A 12214-nucleotide genomic window follows, 5' to 3' on the forward strand; every position below is an offset into this window, starting at 1 on the left:
AGACACCAGGGTCCGGTTGCTCTTTGTCCTGACAACCAGGCCCACACAATTCATTGTGATAATCCTAGGTAAGTCCTATTCCATGTGTTTACATGAGATTCAGTGCTGAAGAGGGCCTTTCAGTAAAGAAACCTTCAGCTTTAAATGTGTTCTTACAGAGCCCACAGCTCATGCTGTCTCCCACAACTGGAAACTCTTGGCACCTCTAGTGTTATGTAACAATTCCATTCATTTCTGGAAATGACAAAGGGACTTATAACTCTTCTTGAGCCGCAGGCACAGAAACCACCCTGCTGCCATGCAGTCAAGGCGCTCCTGGGGCTAAGTGACAGGCTGTGACTAGGAAGGCCGCGTGGATCTCACCTTGTTGAGGCTGCGCGCGGCGCTGTCCTTCCCGCCGGGAGTCAGGTTGCGGAGCTGCACGTCCAGCAGGTTGACGAGCTGCACCATGGCAGACACGGAGTAGGCGATGTCCCCGGCATACAGGTGGTTCCTGGTGTGCTCCGCCAGCTCCCGCGCGATGTTGGCGGCCATCTCCCCCGACCGCATCTGCGGGGCACAAAGCAGAGGGAAAGGTTGTGATTTATTAAAAAAATATGAATATTGATCTAGTACCGATATCCAGCTGTGATGGACAAAGACTCTCTAACAGTTTAAAGTTAGAAATTGCATGTTCATTGCGACGCTGGGCAGCGTGCGGGATAGCTCCCAAATACACAGCACAATTTACAGGTGATTACAGAGTCCTTTTATCTATGCAAGTATTGAATACCCAAAATGCAAATGCATATTCATAACTTTGGTACATCCCATTCCCTGCTTCCCTGTATGGTAATTAGTTCAAAAGCTATTAACCATGCACAGTTTGTCCCTTGAAATGGGTCAGTGGTCCCTTTCATGGGGAGGGGTCCCAAAATGAGGAAGTAAATGAAGTCTTCCTTGTTCTGACCTTTCTGCCTTTGCAATATGACAAATGAACCCTTGGGAGAACTCCCATTCCCCGTCCTCAACTGATTTCAGAACAGAGGAGGCCTACAATTGTCTTATGTTCCTAAAAGTTATTTATCAGTTTCTATATTCTTCATTATAAACCCAGCTAACCAAACATTGTGTTGACAAGCAATCAATTAATAGTTAACTACTAACTCTTAACTTCATCAAGGCCTACCCATTTCTTTTAATTAACTCCAATAAAGCTTATCTCTAGCTGAAATCTTAGCTCCTCTAAAATCTTTAAATTCCTTAAAGTTTATGTCTCACCACCTGGCTGCCGGTGACAAGTCACTCCAGTGCCTTCCAACCCCACATCATTAATCAGCTAAACTCCCCTCAAGAGGAAGAAGAAGGAAGACGCAATAGAAGCATTTCCCAAGAAGTCAACTACAACAAGATTCTTCATGATTTGATCATGAATAGTTTTTTGAGTACAGTTTTCCCAGTCAACTACAGTGGCTTCAACAATTTCTTCTCACTAGACACTGTTTTCCATGGGTTTTCCATGCTAAGGAAGGCTTTAATTAGCTTGTCCCACTGGCTTACTGTGCCACTTGAAAAAAACAATGTGAGTAGCCTCTCCTATCAAGAAAAAGCAGTTTCTGATTCCAGAATTTTATGCAATGGCAAAGGGATGATTTTTGTTACAGCTTCTGCACAGAAGAGTTCCATGTAAAAGGAGCAAAAATATATTACATAACCCAGAGAAACCACAGCAAAAAGTTCACCATTTCCATCTTATTGATTTAATAATCAGGAGCTAATTTATCACTTGGCATCACTTGCCGCACTAGCCACTGATAATGAGGCTAGTGACTCTCAGCACCTGTAAAAGCATTCCAACTCTAGAGTAAAAGGCTCAAGCAGAGGTCCACTAGAAGGGAAAAGCCAGCAGAGAGGTTGGCTGAATCTTCTACTGAAAGACTTGTATCATCTAGCTGAGCCACAAAACTCACAAAAGACCTGCAGGGAAATTCACTGTGTAATTATTTGAGAAACTCTCACTTTTTTCCTGCTTTTCCTCCTTTTTTGCTCTTCTGCTCTCCCTATCTGGTATCCCTTTCCTCTTCTGTGCCATGGGGACTTGGGACAGGGCAGCTGGCCCCATCTCCTTTTCATCAGCAGCCCACTACAAAAATACCACTGCAGGTTGCTGGTCTCTTATTCATTATCTACCAGTCTGTGATCTGGAATGCAAATCCATGTGGAATATGCCTGGGACAAGGAGAAATTATACAGGATGACACATAAATGAAGTTCCCACTTCTCTGTCAGACTCAATGGCAAACTCTGCTGCGCTTTTCATATGAATTTTCAATTGTCTTATCTACCAACAGCTAGAAATCAGATATTTCTCTTGTTCCCTCACTTTCTGGTGCTTATTATAAAAGCAAGATTCTAGGGAAAGATTATAGACTGAGCTTCTACCTCTCTGTAAATCAATTAGCTGAGTTATAAATGAATAACTTATTTCCATCAATTTGACAGCAAAAGCCAATCTGATTTAATGAAATCTAACTGAAGATGTTCATATGCTCGTCTTCAGGGAATTAACGCATATGATGATACAGAGAAGATAAATAAAGGAGATAATGTGTTGTTCTTCCCATTAGAGCAATGATAAGATATATTCAAAAACTGAATTATTTCTTTCTTGTTACACTGAAGGCTAATGCCATAGAAACCAGATCCTATTCTTACAGCTGCCTGCTCTCCTAAGCAGCTGAAGGGAGCCACACATCAGCACAGAGGCTGAATTTTGACCTCTCAGAACTTCAAAGAATGACTGCATCAAATCCCTTTACATAGAGAAATCAATTTCAACATTTTCCTGCAGTTCATTGCTGAAGCTTAGCATGTATCATGACACATTGTTTGTGTAAGCTCTGCAGAAAACTGTGGGAATTGAAGATAAGTTTTACAGATACATCACAGTAAAACCAAAACCCCCACTACCCAGTATTTGACGTTCACATTTTCCCTTGGACCACACACCCATGCAAACTGGCACACTCAGAGAAAATGCAGCTCAGCTGCTACAAAGGCAAGCAAAAGAGTTTCCTTTCCCTGCAGGCTGCTGCTGTTCCTATCTGTCTGCAAAAACAATAAAAGCTGGTCACTAATTATCTCTTTTCCTTTTTTCTTGGACTCACCCTAAAATTGTAAATTTGAGGAATTATATGTGGCCAAATAAACACAAAAAATAGGCAGCAATGGAAGAAACGCCCGAGAAAAAGGCAAACCAAAGCTCAGTCTGTGAACTCCTGGGACACAGAAGTATTTATCCAAAGTTATCTTACACACCCAGGTTTCCTGAGAACACATATTGGCCATTCTTCTGGGAAAACGTTTTTGGCTGGCAGGTAATGAAACTACATCCTAGGGCTGACAATTCCGCACCTACACACGGTCACGCAGAACGTGCAGCTACAAGTCACTACAGCAGTGCTGAGACACTCCTTCCACTCTGGCATGAGAGGGATGTCTAGGATGATGGCTGTGTGACGCATTAATGCTGATTTCACCAATTCTTTGGAGCTTTTTCCACTGAAATTGAAGTGTCTCCTATGCAGTGCTGTCAAACCCAACTTCTCTTATGATTCCCAAATGGACTGAATACTCCAGATAAGTATCTGGTCTCTTATAACAACAGGACTGAATCCTTTTTATTTTTCTTTTTTTTGGTTAATTCTACGTAATGCTCAGCAAAGCTTACTGCTACCCAAGAGGATGCATTACTTAATTCCTTCCTATAAATTACTTCTCCACATCTTTCTCTTCATTATTGCCACATGAAAGATGAGCTCTTCATGTTATTTCTCCCAAAACATGTAATACTCTTTAACCCAGACACTGACATAGTTACATATGAATACAGCAACAACCCCTGGAGGATCTCCATGGCTCAAGCTGATATTGAGAGGCAAGCAAGAAGTAGGGAAAATATGTATAAGTATCTGACCTTTCTACTGTGAGGCTTGAGAACAATAAAGGGAATTAAAAATAATACATTTCTCCCTGATATGAGACTACTTTTTAACATTTTCTACCCTGATTAGGAAAAAATTAAATTTAAAATCTAAATAGGATTCTGGAATAAAAGAAAACATTCTGTTCAAATGAAAGTTGAAATAAAATTTTTGGTTTCTCTGGGTTTTTGGCCTATTTTTTCTTACCTTTTAAAAACAGATTAAAAGCAGTCTCGGAATGCTAATTTAAAGGAGTGAAAATATGTTTCTTGCCAATAATGCCAACATACAAAACACAGTTTTACAGGTCTGCCAAAAAATTGCTCCCCTCTTCCATTTGGGGGGACAGGATTCAGGCCAGATTTACAAATGATCATTGGCACACCTGAAATCCCTCTGTTTAACACTCTGCTAACATTTTCCAAGTTTGTGCCACTATCTTGCACCTTTTTATGAGTGAAAGGACTCTGAAATAATAGGTTTTGGAGAGGACATATTCTCCTGCCTGTTTCATATATGCCAACAAACAGAAGTGGAGAGTTTTGTCTGGAAAGACAAAGGCTCTCTTGCAGCAGTGCTTGCTGTTTCAGCCCTACCTTTCTCAGAAGAAACTCAATTGCAGAAGAGGACAATAGAATAAAAATGAGAGAAATTGCAAGAAGATAAGTATTTAGGGAGGAAAATTCAGAAGAAATAAGAAATATGCTGAGAAGTGAGCAAATTAACTAAAACACCAATAGTCATAAAGGCAAAAGTATTTTCCTGCAGCCTTCTGAAGAGGCAAACTGATATGAAAAATAAAAAGATGACATGATAGACCAAACTTTAAAAACAGTACAGATGGACTGGTCAGCTGGAAAGACCACGAAGTTGATGCTGTTTTCTGGAGGAACAAACATCTGACAGGTTTCACCAGGCACCATTAGCTCCCAGCAGTCAGGTAGCAAGCCTGTAAGAGGGGCTGTGGGCTAACTTCTGACACTTCAAAGCTTTCATGGCATTTTTCCTTCCCTGGCAGGAATTTCAATATATGTGTCTGCATTCACAGAAAAGAGTCAGAGCATATCTACCATTCTTTCCTTTTTTATTTCTGAATCACAAAAACATTTAGGTTGGAAAAAAAAAATCTCTAAAATTACCAATTCCAACCTATGACCGAACACCAAAATGTCAGCTAGACCCTGACATTGAGTACCACATCCAGCCTTTACTTAAACACCTCCAGACACAGTGACTCTACCCCCTCCCTGGGCAGCCCAGTCCAGAGCCTAATCATGCTTTCAATGAATAAATGCCTCCTGATGCTAAAACCTAAACCTCCACTGGCACAGCTTGCGTCCTCTTTTCTTTTTGCCAGCTGTCTGGGAGAAGAGACAATGCTCTCCATAGATTACAGCAGACCTAGAGAACACTGAAATGGTGGCTATGGAACTATGGTATTGAACCAACTTAAACTGCATTTAATGACCCTTTAATAAGCCACCCTCTGTGGCATCTGCTCTATCCAATTCATGATGGTGCTCTGAAAACAGACTGCCAAAAGCAACTTGGATGGAGGATTTCATTGTGCTGTCATCTGGACTGCAACTGCACCCTCAGAACTGGACACAACAATGTGGGGATGTCTTCCATAAAACCTTACTCTTCCTGTAACACACATCCAAGCAGATCTACAAGACCTCAGGAAGGTGCTACAAATCCTGAGGTTCACCTGCTCTTTGGGAGTACCTGATCCAGGCGACTCAGGAGGGCATGTGCTTTAGATTTACAGATTGAGGCTTTCTGTGCATTTGCGAAGGGCACAACTTTTTCTGTTCTGCTACAAAAGAGGCCTCCTCTCTCCCAGAGGTTTGAAGCTGAGCATTGCAGTGCCTGTGCTCCCAGGCAGCACCCACAGCTGAAAGCGGCAGGAAGGAAGAGACATCTCCAGGCAAGCCACACACTGCACTAAGGATGGCACTGATAAAAGCAAGAAGCAAAACAAACAGGCTGAGACTGAACGTGTGACCTCATGATCAGGATGATGCAATGTATCCAAAGCTGACCTTTTTGCTTCCTGTTGCTGCTTGACTCTGGAAATAAGCTGGGTAGCAGTGCATAATTCAATCACACTGGCAAGTTCATTCTCCTGCTCCGTTACGAGGGCATGGTAGGCACCAACAATAAAGTTAAAGTAAATGTCAGGAGGCCAATGAATTGCTGAGGAGAACATTTGTTCTGATCTTCCATCAAGCACAATAACTCTAATGGAAGCTAGGAAACGGCTGTAAAACCTAATACCATGATGCAAGCAGGCAAACACCCAATCTATAGTCTGAGCACAGCGGGAGAAGGAGAAGAAGTAATCATTCTTACTTCACTACAAAGATATGAAAGCAAGCACAGCATTTCCCTGCCGTCCTTTCTGGCTTGGCTGAAATCCCTCCAGGGGACCCATCACTGTTCTCCCTGAGCAGTTTGGATCCTGCAGATGTCAGATTTTTGGGAGACAAAGCAGACTAGGAATGAAGACACGCTGAGCAGGTATGAGCCCTGGCTGACAGAGAAGTGTTTTTACCCACTTTGTCAGCTGTGCTGCAGCTGCAGTGGGCTGAGTGACCAGGAGAGCTGGGGATGCAGGGTGTAACCAGCCCTGCCCTCACAGCACAGCTGGCTTACTGCTCCCTCTAGCTGTCCCCACAGCAGAAGGAGGAGAAGCTGGTTTGACTTAGAGGCAGAAGGCTCCATTTTCATCTTCAGAGAGGTGCTGGAGCAAATCTGCAAGCTCTGGGAAGCATCCCATTCACAGCAGGGATGTTAGAAACCAGTGCTTGATTTATGGATGAGTCAGTCTCCATCTTTAAGTGCAGTGATGATTTTCAAGCCTCTTGCTTGGGCAGGGAAACCAAATGGCTATTGGTTATTTCATACGCAATTTAAAACTGTATTTACTGTAAGGATCCTACTGAATCTTAAAGGCAGGACATGCCCATCTGCCAAAAGATGACTTGGTGGGGAATAAGACTGGCTGAACAGAGAGCTTTGGCTAGAATACAAAAAAAAAAAAAAAAAAAGGAGAGCTTATGGCTTCTGGAGAAAGGACAGATAACAAAGGAGGACTACAAGCACGTTGTGAGGTTATACAGGAAGAAAATTAGCAGGGCTAAAGCTCAACTAGAACTTTGCCTGTCTGCTGCCATAAAACACAATAAAAAATGGATATCAGGGAAATATAGTGACAAAGAATGAGGAAATGGTTGAGGTGATAGTTAATGCCTTCTGTGGCTCAGTCTTTAACAGCAAGACCAGGGTACCCAGGTTGTCCTCAGGGTACCCAGCACCCAAAACTGGAAGATAGGGACAGGGAGCAGAAGAAAACCCTCACAATCCAGGAAAAAAATGGTCAGTGACCTGATACACCATTTACACATCCACAAGTCTATGGGGCTGGATGAGATCCACCCAAGGGTACTGAAGGAACTTGCAGAGGAGCTTATTGAGCCACTTTCCATCATTTATCAGCAGCCGTGGCTAACTGGGGGTATCCTAGTGCACTGGAAGTTGAAAATGCAATGCAATATCATGGAGCAGATCATGCTGAGTGCCCTCACATGGCATGTGCAGGATTTGGATCGATGGGCCAGGGCCAATGGTATGAGGTTCAACAAGGCCAAGTGCACGTCCTGCCCTTGGGTCATAACAACCCCATGTAGCAGTACAGGCTGGGGAAGGGTAACTGGAAAGCTGCCCAGCAGAAAACAAGAGACAGCTGTGTGCCCAGGTGGCCAAGAAGGCCAATGGCATCCTGGCCTGTTTGAGAAACAGTGTGGATAGCAGGGCCAGGGCACTGATTGTCCCCCTGTACTGGGCACTGGTGAGGCCACACCTCAAGTGCTGTGTCCAGTTCTGGGCTCCTCACTACAAGTAGGACCTTGAGGTGCTGAAGGAAGTCCAGAGAAGGGCAACAGAGCTGGGGAAAGGTCTGGAGCACAAGGCTTATGAGGAACTGCTCAGGCAGCTGAGGATGTTCAGCGTGGAGAAAAGGAGGCTCGGAGAGACCTTATCCCTCTTTATAACTACTTGAAAGGAGGTTGTAGCAAGGTGGGTGTCAGTCTCTTCTCTTGGTAAGAAATGATAGGACAAGAAGAAACCACCTGAGGTTGCACCAGGAAAGGTTTATATTGGATATTAGAGAGTGGTCAAGAGAGTGGTCAAGCATTGGAACAGGCCACAGGGAAGTGGCTGAGTCACTATTCCTGGAGGGATTTAAAAGATGTGTAGACATGGCACTTAGGGACATGGATTAGTGGTGGATGTGGCAGTGCTGGTGAATGGTTGGACCCAATGACCTTAGAGGTCTTCTCCAATATAAATGTTTCAATGATTGCAACCCCAACACAAACCCCTAGGTGAGCCTTGCAAGGCTTTCCCCTCAAAAGTCACTCCTAAAAAGTCTTGATGTTTTGTAACAGCCGTCATTGAGGTTGGGTCACATATCTCAAGATCCCAATGAATTCCCACTCAGGCAAAAAGCTTAGATTCAGGGTCATCTCATTGATTCCCCAAGTCCTTTCTACTGACTGGAAGAAGAAGGCATTTAATGCTGAACATAACTAAATTCCTTCAGGAAAAAAGAAAATAAATCTAGTCCCAGTTGTAACCTGCTGGGCATTTCTCAAAACTTGCCTTGTTCAATTTTAGCCTACTTTGAAAGCACGTAACAAATTAAATGGGGCCCATTTGTTACGCAAATGATAGCTAGGGTTTCAAATAAAATAAGCCTAACCTTGATGGAGATTTCATCAGTGCAGGCTATTATTTCCCTCTGCTAATGGCTAACGGCCTAGTCATCTTCACCAAGCAGCAAGAGGTCTCCCAGCTGCCTGGGTGAATTATGGCTGGAGTAAGTAATATTAACCCCTCCAGGGGAAATATGTAGGTCATAAAACAAGAGCTGCACACAGCTGCTAATGCCAGCAAAGGCAGCCTGTGCTCATCAGCTTGCTGGGTGTATGGCAGGAGAGGGACAGAAGGGCTTTGTAGTGGCTGTGCCATATCACAGCAGCCCCACATTAATTGATGTTTTCCTTTGTGGAGGGATGGGTCCTGCACAGGACCAAGGAACGGTCTTGCACAGACGAAGCAAGATAGGGATGATTAGTGCTAGCAATTCACAGATTATTAGGTCTCAGTTTAGATGGGGGCAGAGAGGAGAATGTCCAAGCGTCTTGTCTGTGGAGTGATCCCATCCCACTGACCAGTGGCTCTTTGGGAGCTCTGTGTCACTACTGTGCAGCAGCACAGCTCACTTGCAACGCCAGGACTTGCTCACTGTGGCTAAAGGAGTGAATAAATCCCCACAAACTGCTATAATAAAAATTCAGCCCACAGACTCCATGGCGTAAACACACATCTGGTCTCTGTTTGTAATGAAATCAGCTGAAAGCACCATTGTGCATTAATAACAAAAATGCTCAACATATTGCTACCAAATAAGCTCTGCTTGTCTTGAACTTCTATTGTCACATGTTAATGCACTCTTAACACTGATAAATGATGAAGTGCTAGAAAACATTCATCAAGGGACTTAAAAGTCAAAAGATAAGCATTACTGCAGCATTGTTTTCTATTCCACCAGTTCTTTTATAATTTGGGAAGAAGTTAAAAACAGAAAGTCAGGGGCACAAAACAAACATTTCACATTGAGCCTTCCTTTCTTTGGTAAAGATTTCTTAACTATGGGGTTTATCCTCTGCTTGCGTGACATGAAAAAATCCTTGAGGATGCATGAAAGGGCGTTTCCTTTTTCAACAACTCAGTACTTTCCATATGTCCACCCACCTCCTCCTCCCTCTTCTTGCCACGAACAAGAAATGTCATTCACTCTAGTTTAACTCAGCTCTTTAGTCCTTCTTCTTTGCCTTCCCTTACCCTCTCTGCCTTAATTTCCATGAGACATTTGCTTTCTCCTTGAAATTCTTGGCTACTCTGCATGGTTCCTGCTTCATGTGTGACTGTTGATTCTTTTGGGTTCCTTGTGTGAGAAAAGCAGGGAGCTGAGCAAGCTCACTGTGCAGACTCAGAGTGGTCAACACATGGGAAGGATTTTACCTTTTGAGTGATGTGGTTGATCCAGGGTGAAGAACAGTTGCTAAGATCAGGTCCTTGGGGTTCCCAGATACCGTCAGGCGCGAGACACCGGAAAGTTGCAACACCTGTAATAGGAAAGTTGTTGTGCTCAGTGTGACTGGTTGCATTTTGCCCATGTCAAAGGCTTTTGGGTGCTTATTAGTGCTCAAGTCTTGAGTAGCACACTTCTGAGTCATGTCAGTGTCCTAGTCTCCCATCATCTCAGTCCTTTAAGGGCCTTAAGACATAAAAGACCCATGATGTTGTGCAGGAATATTATTTCCAATATGGCAAACAGCAGTTACAGACAGAGGACGTACAGGAAAAGTGCCAGGTACTAAGAAATCAGAAGTAGATCTCAAATACCGAGCCAGCACCTTGAGTGGTCTGCCCCACCACTAGTGATTAGGGATCAGACCCTGTGCCTCATCATCCTTGCAGCTTTATGAAGATTTTACGTCTCTGAATCATCATTACAACATTTGGGTGGAAACACACAAAAGTTTGAATGCTACAGACACCAAGATATAATGGCTGGGGTTTACTGTCAGCCCCCAGCTGTCAAGAGGGACTTTGGAGGAGAGTTTTGTTTGGCAAGTGCTGCCCAATCCCTGCTGGAAAAGACAGCAAAATGCCTCAGACCCTTTTAGACAAAGAGAAGTACTAACGTATCACAGTTTTTAACAAGTTGCGTGAATCACTGAGATTGGAGATGGGAAAGGCTTACTGGCCATCCCCTATCCATAAGTTGGGCTATTGTCTTTTCCTTAGTTATTTTCATCCTGTCCTTAGCTCTTGTGCTTAGGAAAGGACTCCCTGCATCCAGCCTTCATTTTCCATCTTCTTTTCATTTTTACAGTTTTGGTTCAGAATATCCTTTTCCCTCTCTGGGAATCACATCATACTTTTGGCATTAGTTTTACCAAGCAGGGCTGGAAAAGACAGCAAAAATGCTCTTTACCTATCTCACCCCTGATACCTTTCCATGCTCCTCATTCTTTAACATATATTTTATCAGTCTGCCCTCACTAAATTCCAGACTGAGTCAGTACTCATACACACAGGTGTGAATGGCTCTCCAGGAGGGGAGATTTAACACTGAGTCTCTCCTCTACAAGCCAGATCCCTTTAGCCCTCATTTTCAGGCAATTTCCTCCATTTTTAAGATTTCTTCTTTGAAAGAGAACTTTTGGGGCTGGACACCAAGATTAGCATGAAAAATAACTATTTTTAGAAAATTGCATTTGTTAAACCACAGCAAACTGAACTGTATGCCAAAACCCATTCTTAGTGCGATTATGTTTTAAATTGAACAGAAAATTTCCAAAAGCAACATTTTTCAAGAAAACAATTGTGGGAAGAGCAGAAGAAAAGGAGCAAAATCCAATAAGCAATAAACCATTTTGAAAGATTTGGCTTTGTTTCCCCGCCTCCAGTTTCCCAGCTGATCATACTGGATGCTGGCTGCAGTTAAAAATTCACTCACACTGGTTCAGGAGCTTCAAAGTACAAGTTTTGTTGATTTCCTTCCCTGTCCCCTCTCTTAGCAAAACAAGCAAAGAATTAGCCACCAACACATCAGTCAGTGAGCCCAGGGGTTACAAATACAGGCAAAACCAGGTAAGGCTCATTGTACACAACTTCTGGAAGCACAGGCTCTCCCAGCACATTCCCAAAGGGTTTTTAGTACTGGTTGCACACTGACAAAGTGTTATAGAACGTGAAGACAGCCTGCTGTGTCCCCCCACCCCCTGACTCACCTATGGAGCCCAAGGGACAGGGCTGCTTCGCCAGCTGGCCCTGCCGAGTGCGGGACCACATGATGTCGCGGGCCTCCATGGGGTCGCAGCTCTCCGCCCCGGCTGGAGGCAGCTGGGAGGAGGCAGGTGGCAGGTGTGTGGTCATTTCATCAGGGACATCAGCCATGGGGGACGGCGTGCTGGTGCTCCTGTTCCTCCTGCCCGAGGCCGAGGTGGTGGTGGTGCGGCCTGTGGTGCTGGTGGCCATGCGCGGCGTGGTGCTGGCAGCGGTGCTCCCCGGGCCCAGAGCCCCCGAGGTGGATACTCCTGAAACCAAGGCAGAGCTGGTTAGAAAGAGGAAGGGATCCTCAAGCCTAGGTCCTGAGGATGTCCCCTCTGATGGCT

General features: G+C 44.1%; 1 protein-coding gene across 17 annotated transcripts in view; it reads right to left on the bottom strand.

Moving 5' to 3' along the window:
• Nucleotides 1–12214, bottom strand: part of ADGRL3 (adhesion G protein-coupled receptor L3) — a 490221-nt gene that overhangs the window by 91014 nt on the left and 386993 nt on the right. For all 17 annotated transcript variants that reach the window (XM_054296033.1, XM_054296021.1, XM_054296027.1 and 14 more), the window contains 3 exons: nt 11831–12136; nt 10053–10156; nt 364–549 (listed from right to left, as the gene is read on the bottom strand). In XM_054296033.1, the coding sequence (XP_054152008.1) occupies nt 364–549; nt 10053–10156; nt 11831–12136 (596 nt within the window). The remainder of the gene's footprint in view (nt 1–363; nt 550–10052; nt 10157–11830; nt 12137–12214) is intronic.

This window comes from Melozone crissalis, unplaced genomic scaffold (assembly GCF_028551555.1).
Source record: "Melozone crissalis strain CALT ecotype California unplaced genomic scaffold, PUWL_Pcris_2 ptg000006l_1, whole genome shotgun sequence".
NCBI classification, from domain to species: Eukaryota; Metazoa; Chordata; class Aves; order Passeriformes; family Passerellidae; genus Melozone; species Melozone crissalis.